This window comes from Gymnoscopelus microlampas (assembly GCF_963454915.1).
Source record: "Gymnoscopelus microlampas genome assembly, chromosome: 5".
In the NCBI taxonomy this organism is placed as follows: domain Eukaryota; kingdom Metazoa; phylum Chordata; class Actinopteri; order Myctophiformes; family Myctophidae; genus Gymnoscopelus; species Gymnoscopelus microlampas.
Genome location: NC_139942.1, coordinates 9,453,649 through 9,467,949, shown reverse-complemented (window position 1 = coordinate 9,467,949; position 14,301 = coordinate 9,453,649). Strand labels below are relative to the sequence as shown.

At 42.9% G+C, this 14,301-nt stretch overlaps 1 protein-coding gene across 4 annotated transcripts in view; it reads left to right on the top strand.

The window, feature by feature from the left end:
* The window catches only part of smg7 (SMG7 nonsense mediated mRNA decay factor), a 55,120-nt gene that overhangs the window by 14,306 nt on the left and 26,513 nt on the right, over positions 1-14,301 (top strand). For all 4 annotated transcript variants that reach the window (XR_014600868.1, XM_084058584.1, XM_084058583.1 and 1 more), the window contains exons 4-13: positions 570-702; positions 1,684-1,855; positions 4,328-4,399; positions 4,875-5,025; positions 5,527-5,662; positions 7,580-7,742; positions 10,222-10,381; positions 11,409-11,473; positions 12,123-12,183; positions 13,886-14,005. Coding sequence is in view for 3 of the 4 variants with exons in the window: in XM_084058584.1 (XP_083914710.1) it covers positions 570-702; positions 1,684-1,855; positions 4,328-4,399; positions 4,875-5,025; positions 5,527-5,662; positions 7,580-7,742; positions 10,222-10,381; positions 11,409-11,473; positions 12,123-12,183; positions 13,886-14,005 (1,233 nt within the window). In the remaining variant the exon portion in view is untranslated. The remainder of the gene's footprint in view (positions 1-569; positions 703-1,683; positions 1,856-4,327; positions 4,400-4,874; positions 5,026-5,526; positions 5,663-7,579; positions 7,743-10,221; positions 10,382-11,408; positions 11,474-12,122; positions 12,184-13,885; positions 14,006-14,301) is intronic.

The window sequence follows — 14,301 nt, the reverse complement described above, 5'->3', positions numbered from 1 at the left end:
AATTCCGTTTTATTTTTTCCCAAATTCTGTTTTTTCCATTTTAATATTTCTGAATTCTGTATTTTGCTTTTTATGCTCATTTTTACCATTACAAAAGTGTCTGGTAAGTGGAAATGAATAAATGTTCAAGATATAACAGTCCATACATGGCCCTTGTTGTGTTATACGCAAAAATGTTCCCAAAATAATTCGGTCTAATTCGGTCTGAGCATGCGCAAAATGGCGTCGCCCATGTATTATTGTTTCTATCGTCTTTCTAAGACTATTTCTACGTGGATTTTACTGTTTATAAAGTAGGATGTGGCCATGCAAAATGGTGGTGTCCCGTGGATTTGTAAAAAATCGCGGTAAAAAAAAAAAAATTACCGCGATTTTTTTTTATTTTCCAAATTCTGCAATATTCCGTGTTTTATTCCAATTCCATTTTTATTGGTCATTTCCGCGATTCCGTCCGCGATTCCGTTAACACGGATTTCATATGGCTCTAGATAACGGTTATGTTTTGAGGTTCTTTAATCCAGGTGGTACCATGCAGGATAACTGTAATAATTGTGGTTCTTTAATCCCAGGTGGAACCACGCCTTCAAGAACCAGATCACGACTCTACAGAGCCAAGCGAAGAACCGAGCCAACCCCAACCGCAGTGAGGTCCAAGCCAACCTGTCACTGTTCCTGGAGGCCGCCAGTGGATTCTACACACAGGTAGGACATATGATACCCAACCCCACTTATGATGTTATATGGTGTTATGTTACTTGGTCTTATGTATTCCTAGTTACTACAAGAGTTATTTATGGTGTTTAGAGATTATGTTGTATGGATTTATGTTGTGTGTTCCCAGTTATTACACGAGTTATGCATGGTGTTATGTTATGTAATATATCTCTGCTGTCCGGCAGGAAGCAGCTAACTCCAAAATGGAATGAAATGAAATGAAACTAGAAAATGTGCTCCTTGGAGCACAGGTCTCCGCCAAAATCTGTAGGAGTACTGTCAAAAAATGCGCTTTACAAAAAGCGGCCTCCTGGTGGCGCTATAAAAGGTGTCGTGAAAATGTGTCTTTCGCTGTGACGCCATGCTGTGGAAAACACGCCCATAGGCTAAGCTCTACAGGACGTGATGTGATTGGCTAGCGAGACACATGATGAAATTAACTTCAAACTTCGCTGGCGCGCTGTGATTGGCTGGCGAGACGAGATTAGGTGTTCACAGACGGACGGACACACACACGGACACACACACACACACACACATGGACGGACGGACGGAGGGTAAAACATACTCTCCGCCATGCCTTCGGCCTGGCAGAGACAAAAAACTAAACGAAAATGGAGTTAGGAGGTTTTGTTCATCATTGATAAGAACAGCTGAATGGACCTCCAACTCAAAATGAAGTTGGAGGTCAAAAATGCAAAAGTGGGAAAATGGAGTTAGCTTGTTCCTGCCGGACAGCAACGATATAATGTTATGTTTTATAGTTATTACAGGAGTTATGCATGGTGTTATGATAATAATAAGTATTATTATTACAACAATACATGCGATTTATGTACCACTTTTCTAGGTACTCAAACAACAGAGTAAATAAAACAACTTCATTAAGAAAATAACATAATAACAAGTCAAAAACTAAGCAAAACAAAATTGTTACAATGTTATGTAATGTAATGTTATGTATTTTAGTTATTACAGGAGTTATGCATGGTGTTCAACGTGGATCTACCGTGTCGAGTCAAGTCCTCTCAACTGGGGATCATCAGCAACAAACAGAACAACGGCTCTGCCATCGTTACCCCTCAACCCAGCTCCTGTTCCTACATCTGCCAGCACTGTCTGGTGCATCTAGGAGACATAGGTAAGATCTGCTAGCACTGTCTAATGCATCTAGGAGACATAGGTAAGATCTGCTAGCACTGTCTAATGCATCTAGGAGACATAGGTAAGATCTGCTAGCACTGTCTAATGCATCTAGGAGACATAGGTAAGATCTACTAGTACTGTCTGGTGCATCTAGGAGACATAATAAGATCTATCATATATCTGGTACATTTAGGACATTTCAATTTCAAGGGCCCCCAGTTTGATATGCATTAGGCTACAGACCCCCATTTGATACAGATGTTTTATCTCTGGGACCCAAATCTACACTGTAAAATCATGTGTTGATTTAACTCAGAGTGTCCGAATGGTCCATTTGGGTCCATTTGTACACTCTCAGAGTTACAGACCTGTAAGGGTCCATTTAGACCGCTGGTGGCTCCCCAGACCCCATCTTGAGAACCAGTGACCAAGGAGACATACTGTAGATAAGCAGGACAACACAGGTTTGAACCCTGCTGCCAACCTCTTATAATCACATAAACCCTATTCTGGGGGTAAAAAAAAGCTGATCTACAAGTAGTGCTGCACAATTATGGACGAGCACGATTATTTATCACTATTATTCATTGAGTTGAACATACTCATTGAACATATTTTTGACTGTACCGTCACTTAAACATAACACTGCTTTCACGTTCATTTTGTGCGACTGTACATTACTGCTAATTCACCTCATGTAAATTATGTGCATTACAGGAGTGTTAATTTTGTTGACTAAGACTAAAGGTCCTTTTCACGCGGCAAGCGGCCAACGCACCTATGTAATTCATTTTCAATGAGAGGCGGGCGATTATTTGGGACACGCGGAGAAGTTGAGGGCCGGTGAGGCAGGCGGGCACGGCCCCGTGAAATTCTCGCACGCGTGCTCGTTTGTGCATGCACACGCGCGGGCGGCAAAGAGCTGGATTGTGGTGAGATTTTCTTTTTACCGCACCGCGCAGGAGGAAAAAAAACAACAATGATCGCGGCGCGATCACCGCTGATCCAAGCGGTACCGCCCACGTGAACCGCTGAGACTAAAATTTCAGAAGACTAAAAATAAATAGTGTGTTATTCAAAAGACTAAGACTGAATCAGAATTTGCTGTCAAAATTAACACTGCATTACGGATCAGAAAGAATACCAAGACTTGCCACTAAATGAAATCAACAGAGCACTGATTTCAGTTTTTCATTGTGCTCCATCCTACTATAATTCTAGTAACCTCTGTTTGTCCGTCTGTAGTGGTGTCACTCTGTAGTGGTGTCACTACCCGGTTCTCCTCACTGGTTGGAGAAATTGCTCTGATTTTGCACACAGCCATTGACCATTACCATCTGAACTTAACTGTGAAGCCTGTTTTTCAATTTCATCAAATCTCAGCTTCTTATTAGCGTTTATGTGTCAAACAATGTCGCCAGATCATTTGCGCATATCCCCCCACGGATGCGTCGACCGGGTATGGTCTAGTTCCTGCTAATTGACACATCAATAAATGTCAATAATCAGACGATCATGTTCATTTAATTGTGGGAAGCCAAAATCGTGATCATGATTAAAATTTGATTAATTCTCCAGCCCTATCTACAAGTCTCTTTGTTGTGAGCTTGTAGATCAGCTATTTCTGGTAAAGATAATTGGTGTTGAGGGGGAAAAGGGAAGCAGACCTAATACAGAACCCTGGGGGAGCCCGGTCAACTAAGTATTTATAGGCTGTGAACAGCCTGTTAACTCTCATTTCAATTACATAAATACAGGTGGGAAGCCATTAAACTGCAATCCACAACTTTTATCTGTGAATAAAACATTATTTTGATCAGTCAGTATGTTATATACAATATAATTAACTACAGTGATTTGTATCTGTTTTCCCTGCTCTTCTATTGAGTTATTTACATCATATGGTCTGATAGGACACCTACTGGCTAAACAGTAGTACTGCATGAACATCACAACACTGCACATCGAGCGTTCTGTCTCAACAGTATACATTTAGGTGCTTGTGTGGAGGACCTGGGGTTGACTCCTGGGTGGGACATGAAAGTTACAGATTGTATATTTAAATGCAGATTGTAACTTTAAAAGCTTCCAGACTATCATGTATGTGTTTTGGTCTGTTGAGAGCCATTTTCTCTCTGTATGTCAGCGGAACAATAGACTGAAAGAACGAGCCCAATCGATGGTCTTGAAGGGCGGATCGAAACCCAGCCGCCCGGATTCGTGCCCCCCCGGTCTGTGCACGGAGCACGCTGACGTCACCAAATTTAGAGCGGTGCCCCTCTGCACTCTAATTGGTTAGGAGATAGCAAGGTCCTAAGACCATCGTTCCTGCATCGTTCGCCCAGGCTTTTTTTCTTTTGTAACAAAAAAAAAAGCATGGGTTTCCGAGGCTAGCGGAACAATGATTTCAGTTCATGTTTGAAGTGGACTAGATACATCATTGTAATGTTTGTTTGTGTCTTTGCAGCTCGGTATCGTAACCAGACCAGCCAGGCAGAGTCCTACTACAGACATGCTGCTCAGCTGGTTCCATCAAATGGTGAGTCTTTCATCATCTATACTTATAGATTCCTCATAAATTATCTCTCAGGATCAATGCTTCTATATTCCTCATCAATCATCTTCATATTGTCATTATCTGAGATCACTAATATCAAAGTTATTCCTGTTGAAAGGGGTAGCTGGATAAAGATGGATATAATACTGTATTGACTAGTGATAATCTTATCTAAATCTGAAGTACAATTCAATTGTTAGCATTTCGTGGGGATGTCTGGTAGACCACATTTGAGGTTCTACACAATATAGTCATTTATCAGACACTCTTATTCAGAGTGACCTTTTATGATTAAAGTGTGTATGTCTCAATGTGTGTTATCATTGTGTGTGTGTGTGTGTGTGTGTGTGTGTGTGTGTGTGTGTGTGTGTGTGTGTGTGTGTGTGTGTGTGTGTGTGTGTGTGTGTGTGTGTGTGTGTGTGTGTGTGTGTGTGTGTGTGTGTGTGTGTGTGAACAGGACAACCATACAACCAGCTGGCCATCCTGGCGTCATCTAAAGGAGATCACCTGACCACTATCTTCTATTACTGTCGCAGCATCGCTGTCAAGTTTCCCTTTCCTGCTGCATCCACCAACCTGCAGAAAGCTCTATCTAAAGCTCTGGAGAGGTACACACACACACACACGCACACGCACACACACGCACACGCACGTCTAAAGGCCTGATTATACTGGCCGCATCCACGTTGCTGCTTTGGTCCGCTAGCGCTATGATGTAAATTTAGTCAGCAGCTCATGTCTGCTGGGACGTCCATTTGCATCCCAGATTTTAACACTGCACGTCCTTTATTCACAACAAGTACACTGACTGTACATGTGATAGAACAGAAACATGAGCCGAGGCTGTGTATTAATTGTAAGTAGGTGGGAGTGGCTTACTGTTGGTACGAGCCGAGAACGAGGGTGTCTATATCCCCTTTACAAAGCACACGCACACACGCACGCACGCACACACACTCACACACACAGAAAACATACAGTACTCAAACATTCACAATGTTTCTGTTAATGTTATAACATGTTGCTGTGTCACTTTCATGTTGTGTACTTACTTTCTATGAATCCATATCTGACTGTTTGTGTGTGTGTGTGTGTGTGTGTGTGTTTAGTCGTGATGAGGTGAAGACTAAATGGAGTGTTTCAGATTTCATCAAGGCTTTCATTAAGTTCCACGGACACGTTTACCTGAGCAAGAGTCTGGACAAACTCAGCTTCCTGAGAGAGAAACTGGAAGAACAGTTTCAGGTAAAAAAAACACTGTTTATAACTTTATATCCTACCAGGACCTCTAGTACCGCTGGTTTTACATCCTACCAGGACCTCTAGTACTAAAATGCAATTTTGTCCAATCTGTATGGTATAGTATGTTAACTCATTCCCTGCCTGGAATGACTAAAACGACTTCTGTCCCATAAGCCATGCCTGCCTAGAACGACGTAAAAAAAATAAAAAATGTTTTTTTTATTTTATTTTTTTTACATTTTTTATTTTTTTATTTGACCCAAAGACCAAGGAGATATGATGTTTTGAAGATCTAGACTCCCATCCACTTCCTTGTTAACTTTAAACTTAAAAACTCTGTATCTCGGCTCCTGAGTACTTTTTTTTTCAATGAAAAATCTTGGCAGTGGGCAAACGCGGCCATAAATAATTCAGGCAGTGAATGAGTTAATACAATAAGGTTTGGTGATATGCCAAAATATTGCCCAAAATATCGGCCATCGCCGGCCCAAAAATCGCCGATTGACGATATATTCGTGCTAGAAAAGCAATAATGTGAGAACAGCTCCCCAGTCTTTTAAGCTCGAGTTTTACTTCGCCGCACAGCGGGTCGTGTGTCAAAAATAGCAGATCTACAAGCTCACAACGCGTCGCGGACATGACGCATTGTGAGCTTGTAGATCTGCTATTTTCGGCGCACGGCCCCGTCGTGCGACGGAGTATACATTCGGCTGTAACACGTGCATTGTCGGGTCAATGAAAAAGACGAGATGAGACGGCATTTCTGCTGCCATGCCGTGCACCAATCTCACTCTCTCACTGACCAAACTTGTTTAGACAAACAAAGAATTGTAAACTTCCATAGGATATTCTTTTAGGATTAAGCTAAGATCACAGGCTAGGAGATGAAGTGAAGTTGAAGCAGAGAAGCCTACCTCAGTTTGCAGCAACGATGTGGCGAAACACACCCATCCAGGTTACCTTATTTATATTCGGAAAATAATAAATCGTGGTGCTGCGGGATAAATCACCGGTCCGGGCCGCCCTCCCCTGTAACTAAAGGGACTTGCAGTGCGCGTCGGGTCGCGAGTGAATTCCAGACTAATATCCAGACTTGACAGCAAAAGTTACAAATTAAGTGCTTGGTCTTGTGAGACCGGGGGAGTTACTTTAGCTTTAGTTTCAATTTCATATAAAAAATATATATATACAGCTATCATCAAACGTACAGTAGCTGATAAACAGACAACTAGGAAAGAAAAACGATTCCCTCTTTCCTCTGCTCCCCTCCACTCCATTCAGTAGCCTACCTACTGGGGAGGGGACTGAGTTTTGTAGCCTAGACTCGTCAGAAATAAGCGCAACAAGAGCGTGCCTTCATCATCATTATCAGTCATTATTAGAACGGCCCAAATTGATTAACATTTTGTGCACGCTTAGTATTGCGCTTTACATTTAATTTGGCTATATTTGAAGAGTTTAATTCTCGAGGAGGCAGACCGTTAGGATGCATTTATTTTGCTAAATAAAATGTCAAATATCGTCCAAAAATTGCCTAATAAAAACATTCGACGATTGGACTCATCCAATCGCCGACTGCCGATATATTCGAATCCAATCGCCCAACCTTATAATACAATATAACTTTTGTCTCCCTGCTCTTCTGTGGAGACATTTAGACATTCAGAAGTTCATGTCTCACATAGACACATGATCTGACACAAATTTTTACAGAGTCAAGATTAAATTTATCCCCTGAGCAAGCAGGCAGGCTCAATGGTAAAAATTTCAGCACTTGAGGAAAACGGGTTAATATCCAGGGTAGAAGAGGACAGTTACATAGTGAAGCTTTAAGGGTGTATTTTCTGTTCTGTATTTCAGAGGTTGGTGGTGCATTCAGGAGCAGGTTAGTTAACTGCAGTGTTGCGTTTTGTATTTCAGAGGCTTGTGGTGCGCTCAGCATTCAGCTCGCAGCAGTTGGTTCACATCACCGTCATCAACCTGTTTGAACTGCATCACCTCAGAGACCTGAACACTGACGTAGAACACAACAACTACACTGTAGACCAGCAGACCTGCTGGAGCCAGCTACTGGGACTGTTCAGTAAGACACGCACGCATGCACACACACACCTATACATTACAAACTATTCTCTTTGCAGAATTTTGTTAATAAAGCCTGTGCCCACCCTGTCCCGCTGGATTTCTGACCTTACACAGAACCGGGTCGTCCGCGCGTACATGTGATACATATTGCAAATATTATAGACATGTAATGCAAAGTAATCATTCAAGCTTAGGGTTTATTCACAAGCTTGTCCATCTGGCTCTCAATGACTTCAATGCATTCCTCATGCAGACCGGATGTAGCCTGTGGATTGATTAGTACTGTCCATACATACTATATAAATGTAGATACCACATTGGCCGCTGCGTTGTTTTGGAGCAATGCTTCATCTAGACTGCCATATTTTATAGGGAGAGGCGTGCCTCCTAATGAATGTATGCATGTCTATTGAAGCAGGAAGTCACGATAACTGAGTTCTCAACTGATTCTCATGTGGTTTAGTTTGTTGAATCATGTAGTGATATGGGATACGTGGTAATTATACAACTCGGGCATATTTCTTGCAGAGCAATTATGGCAAGCCGCCCTACATAATACGAGGGTGGTGTTGAGTAACGTCTGACAAACATGGACATCTGACAGGAAGTGATGAAATGAAAGGCCGATTGAAGCCCCTCCCCCAGCAGACTGTTCACAGAGGGGAGGGGCGGTGACAAAAACTCGGTGAAGCGTTTTTCTGATCCTGTTCACTAAAGATCCAATTATCACCCTGTGCTTGTTCTGACCCTAGAGCCAAATTCTAATACCGAAAATCTCGGCCAGTCGCTCACTCCCGCACTCGTTCACTCCGACTTCGAACCAGAAGTAGTCGGGTAACGGGTTCCAATTGTTCATTTGCTTCTTGGAGGAGGTGAGGAGTCTCCCCGCTTCCACATTGAGCGAGTGTACATGAAGTGTACGCTCGACCAGTCTCCACAGCTCCTCGCGGCAGACTTCCGCATCATGTGTACACGTTTTTTTGTGTTTCTTTTCCCATCTCCCGTGACGTATACATGGTCCTCCTCCACATGTGGCCACACAAACAATGCTTGAAACCCGAAACCATGCCGAAAACACCCCTTCACCCCCGCCGCCGGCGCTCACTCGTTGCGCATCTCTCACACACACACACACACACACACACACACACACACACACACACACACACACACACACACACACACACACACACACACGCTTAACTAAAAAGCGATGTGAAGACACACATTTAATGCTGAATTATAGAGCTTTAGCTGATAAAGTAACTGAAAAGACTGATAAAGTAACTGAAAAAGAACTGACAAAGCCAGTGAGCAAGTCACTGGCTTTATCGCGTTGTATGATATAATACAATTATATACATTGTAATATATTGTGCACACTTCTTCTGTCTCAAAAGCTGATAGTTCATTTCTCTCCGTGCATGATGCCTCAATGCAGTGCACGGACTACTTTAAATGACTGTGGGGTCCGATATGTCCGAATATAGGGTGACCATATTCTGAAATCCCCAAAAGAGGACACTTCACGCTATTTAACTATAGACGTAAAATTGTAAATTCTCTATTAGCTGTGAAGGGTCTTCTTTCATGTTTATCAGTCATGATTTATTTAGAAACCTCTGGCTCGAGTTTTTTTCTTTTTTCTTCGTCCCAGAAGTGGGGGGGATATCACCCAAACTCGCAAAACCCCGGACATTTGAAGGATTTTATAAAAAAACAAACCCAGACAGGCCGGACAGACCCCCAAAATAGGACATGTCCGGGTAAAAGAGGACGTATGGCCACCCTACATGAATGATGTAATTCAGAGTCAGACATACTCTATTATATACAGTGGCAAAGCAGCAGTGCCTTGCGGGACTGCTGCGGGGGGTGGGGGGGGGGTCTGGGGACTGTACGAGCAAAACGAGGGACGGGTCAGGATTTAATTCATAAATGTAAGTTTGCTCATCCTGGCGCTTCATTCACTATTTCAGGAATAAATGGCTTTGCACAAAATGTTAACTATAAAGATAACAATGTGGTCATCCACATTGATGAATTGTCTATTCTTATATTCTGTATTATTCTATACCTGCATATTATTCTATGCATGTATATTTTCATCCACACCTCTGCTCTGGTCCAGCTGTATGAAACGTCATAAGTGATCGTGGAATTTGCCGTCGCTTTGAAATGACGCTTGAGTGCGTTCCGATCCTGTGAGGCCAACGGGTGGACCACTCCGTCCTCGCAAATAATCCTCGGCTTCTCGCAGGGACGGGGCTTAGGCGCGAGTGGAGGAAGCGAGGAGAGTGAGCGAGTGACCGAGTTTGGGGGATTGGAATTTAGCTTCGAACATGACGTGTGTGACCTCTTCTTCAATAGTCCTTGATTGGTTATTCTGACTGATTAGAGTTGGGGTACATGGGACCCCAATCCCGGAAAACAACACACGCATACACAGGCAATAATGTCTCTCTCTGTCTCCGCAGTGTCTTTCCTGGGTGTGATGTGCAGTCGTGTCCTGCTCAACAAGCAGAGAGGAGAGGAGGTGATGGTAGAATGTCCTCTTCCAGCCATCAAGGTGTCTCTGGACTGGATCCGACTCAGACCCAGTGTCTTTCATGAGAGCGTGGTGGACAAACGCCAGTAGTGAGTGTCCCTCTCTGTCCCCCTTACCTGCTGTAAAAGAACAATGCCTCTTTGCTAGAGGTTTGGGTTGTGTAGGTACCTTGTCATGATGTAACTCCAAATATTGGTGAGATGTCTTCGATAGTTGCGCTGTTGTTTAGAACATTGATATTCCAAAATATTACTCCTTATTGACTTACACAGTGAAACAGCTCTCAAAGTTACTCTTTTTAGCACAAATGAAGCAGATTCTGCTTATGTATAACATTACAAACCTATGTAGTAAAATCAAACCGAAGTTGACGTTAAAAAACAACCAAAACAAAGAACTGTTTCACTCAATCAATGAGCAGAATATTTATGAAAATCAATGTTCTAAAAGGTAACTACACAACCCAAACCTCTACCAAAATTTCATTTTGATTTAAACTGTTTTGTCCACTTGTAATGAATCCAGATTACATTAACCTGGTATTAAAGCTGCATTCCATAACTTTTTATGTGAATACATTTTTATTTTGACCAATCTGTATGGTAGATTATGTTGGTACAATATCGCTAACGACTAGGAGTGGTTCTAGTTGGTCTACCTGCTCCGACATTTGTATCGTGTGGTGTGGTAGGACACCTACTGGTTGACAAGAGGTATTACATGAAATTGAAACACACAGTTTACCCTATCCAAACAGGCCTTATGTCTCTGCTCAACAGCAGAAATGTTGGCGCTCATGTGGAAGACCTGGGTTAAAATCCTGTTTAGGACATAAAAGTTACAAATTGCAGGTTTAACAGATGTTATGTTACATTTAATCCAGATTACATTTATACCTGCTATTAACTATGCAATGTATCCCTCCCTGGTAGAAACACTGAACTCCATTGAATGATCGTGGCCCATATCACCACCTGCTAATATTGACATGGTCTCAGTTTAAATGTGTTTAATGTGTTTTTTTGCTGTTAGACAGTTGAGCTGTGTTTTATTACAACTGGATAAGTCATCAGCTCCACGGTGAATATTCTGGTGTGTGTGTGTGCTTCTCTCCAGTATCTGGCCCTGGTTGGTGTCTGTATTGAACAGTTTCCAGCCTAAACACGATGGAAGCTCTTCAGGTAAGCATCTGCCTGTTCTCCTGAGGAGTTCTCATGCTGGTCCTCAACACCACATCTCATCTTATGTGTACGCACAGGGCTCAACTGTGACCTTGTGGAAAGAATTGAATGAAAGGTTTTCATCTGATTTGGATTAGAGGTGCTGTGATCAAGGTTTTTGCGATCCGATTCCGATCAGGCAGCATCAAAACAGATCCGATTCCGATTAATTCCGATCCGATACGGCACATAATAGTCTCTATAATACTGTCTATCTCATGTTGACCCCCCCCCCCCCCTCCGCACACCGCTCAGAAAAAAAGAGAAAAAAGGTATTTTGCTGTAACTAGTGGGTTTCAATGCAAAAAAAGAAACTGAGTTACAGCTGTTTTTCTGAAAATCCCATGTGACGTCGTTCCAAAAAACAGGAAGCCATCCGCTTCCTGTTTTTTGGAACGACGTCACATCCACATTCTACTTCTCTGAAAGACGATCGATCATTCCAAAGCTGTGTTAGGTCGCCCCTTGTGGAATTTTCCCCAAAAAAATCAAAGAACGCATTGATTGCCAATGCGATCTTGGCAATCAATGTGTTAATAAGCCCTATTTTATACTTGTACATACCCTTAGTGTTACTGTTTAAACACAACGTGGTCCGTTTCTTTCCCAGTGACTCCACTGCCTGAAGAGTTTGAACTACAGGGTTTCCTGGCTCTCAGACCAGCTCTACGGTACACACACACACACACACACACACACACACACACACACACACACACACACACACACACACACACACACACACACACACACACACACACACACACACACACACCTTATGTTGTGTCATGTTTTTGTATAACTTGTTGCACACTACATAGTGTTTTACACTGTCAATAATCATGTCCAGAGCGCTTCTTACTATGTGCACGTACCGTTTATTGACGCCCGCAACGTTTGAACCGATCGACCGTTGTTGTACTCACACGTAGTGTCATCCGTGTTGTTAAGACAAATATCCTAGCTGAACCAATGTAAACATGGACTTCTCATAGTTGTGGTAACGATTCAAAGTCAGGTGGTAAAGAACCGTGCTGTCACACACGGCCAGGAGGGTCAAACGTGACATTGATGAGCGGCACTCCTCTCCAAAAGTTTAACTATTTTCAGCTTGAGTAGTCTCTCGTAGCCAGACCCCACAGAAAATGAAAAACAGCGACATCTGTTTTCTGATATTGTCTGTGGGGTCTGGCGGGAGGAAAATGGAAGACTAGTGCGCAGGGAAACTCCGGTTTCATGTCTGCCTTCAGCGCATCACTTCCGGTTGGTGCGACTACGTTTTCATTCCCACTAACAATATTTGTACACGGAACACTAACACCACTTCTCCCAGAGAACATGGATGGTTTTGGTTATAAGCCCACTTGTTTCTATGATGAAAGAGTAAGTTAAAATGTGAATATCTTTCCGTGGTTTTGTCCGCTCCGAGGACGCTATTGTTAAATTAGTTTCGGCTAGTTTCGAGGGGGGAAGGGTGGATGGACACGTGAATCCCGCCCACTACATTTGATTGGGTAAAGCGCGGCCCGCTTCCTGATCTGAAGGCACGCCCACTTGTAGCCAATGCGCACACGTTATGACGAACCCCTCCGACAGATTCCACCGCAGGGCAGAATCTGTTCTTGAGAGATTACAGCTTGAGTGCCCAGGGTGCTCTTGCAAAAAACAATTGTGAACACCAAAAGTGTGAGGCGTGGCGCTGGGAAGAGGAGCGCTTCAGTGTGTCTTTACCATAGAAATGCATCACAGGAAGGTGCTGACAGCTAAAAAAGAAATGCTGTCTGTGGACATCAAGTTGTGTCGTTTTCCAGGACTCTGGACTTCACTAAAGCAAGGGTTCCCAAACTTTTCAGGCCGTGACCCCCCTCAAAGTAATCATATTTGAACTGGGGACCCCCCACCCTGACAAGCACTTGGAATTGTAGGTATTACATTTAGTTTGACTCGGTTCTACAGATAAACATAGAACCGAGTCAAACATTGCAATAATAGCCGATCTACAAGCTTACAACGCCTCGCAGCGCGATGCGTTGTGGGCTTGTAGATCGGCCATTATTGCAATGTTTGCCTCTTGCTTGCGTAATATTTGACAATTTGGTGTTAAAAAAGGTCTTACAAGTCATAAATTGTCACTTTAGAAATGTGCAGATACCCTGTATACACTTATCCTGTATTGGTTTGTTTACTGTTGAGTGAGAAAACAATGTTGTACATTAAGCAAATCATCTGGGGACTCCCCACAATCATTTGGGGACCCCCCCTGGGGTTAGGGTCCCGACCCCAAGTTTGGTAACCACTGCACTAAAGGACATCAGGACATCATGTTGCGTTGTGTTTTACATTGTGTTACATAGTGTATGTGTTATGTTCTAGGACTCTGGACTTCACTAAAGGACACCAGGACATCATGGTGGACAGAGAAAAGGTTCCAGTTCACACCAGACACCAGAGACTCATCAGTCTGGGACGATGGGTGGCCGACACCCAGCCAGGGTTAGTAGTACTTATCAATACCTTGTCAATAATGAACTGATCAATAATGAATCCATTTGATAGTCTATGTCAGCGGTTCTCAAACTATGTGACTTTTTAAAAATTAAGAAACGAAAAAAAAGGGAACAAAAGTGAGGTCGTCGCCATCAAACAAAGTATTGGCTTGACTCCTCTCTCACACACACACACACACACACACACACACACACACACACACACACACACACACACACACACACACACACACACACAGCTCCGTCTCCAACAGCGACCCAGAATAACCCATTGAGACCTGT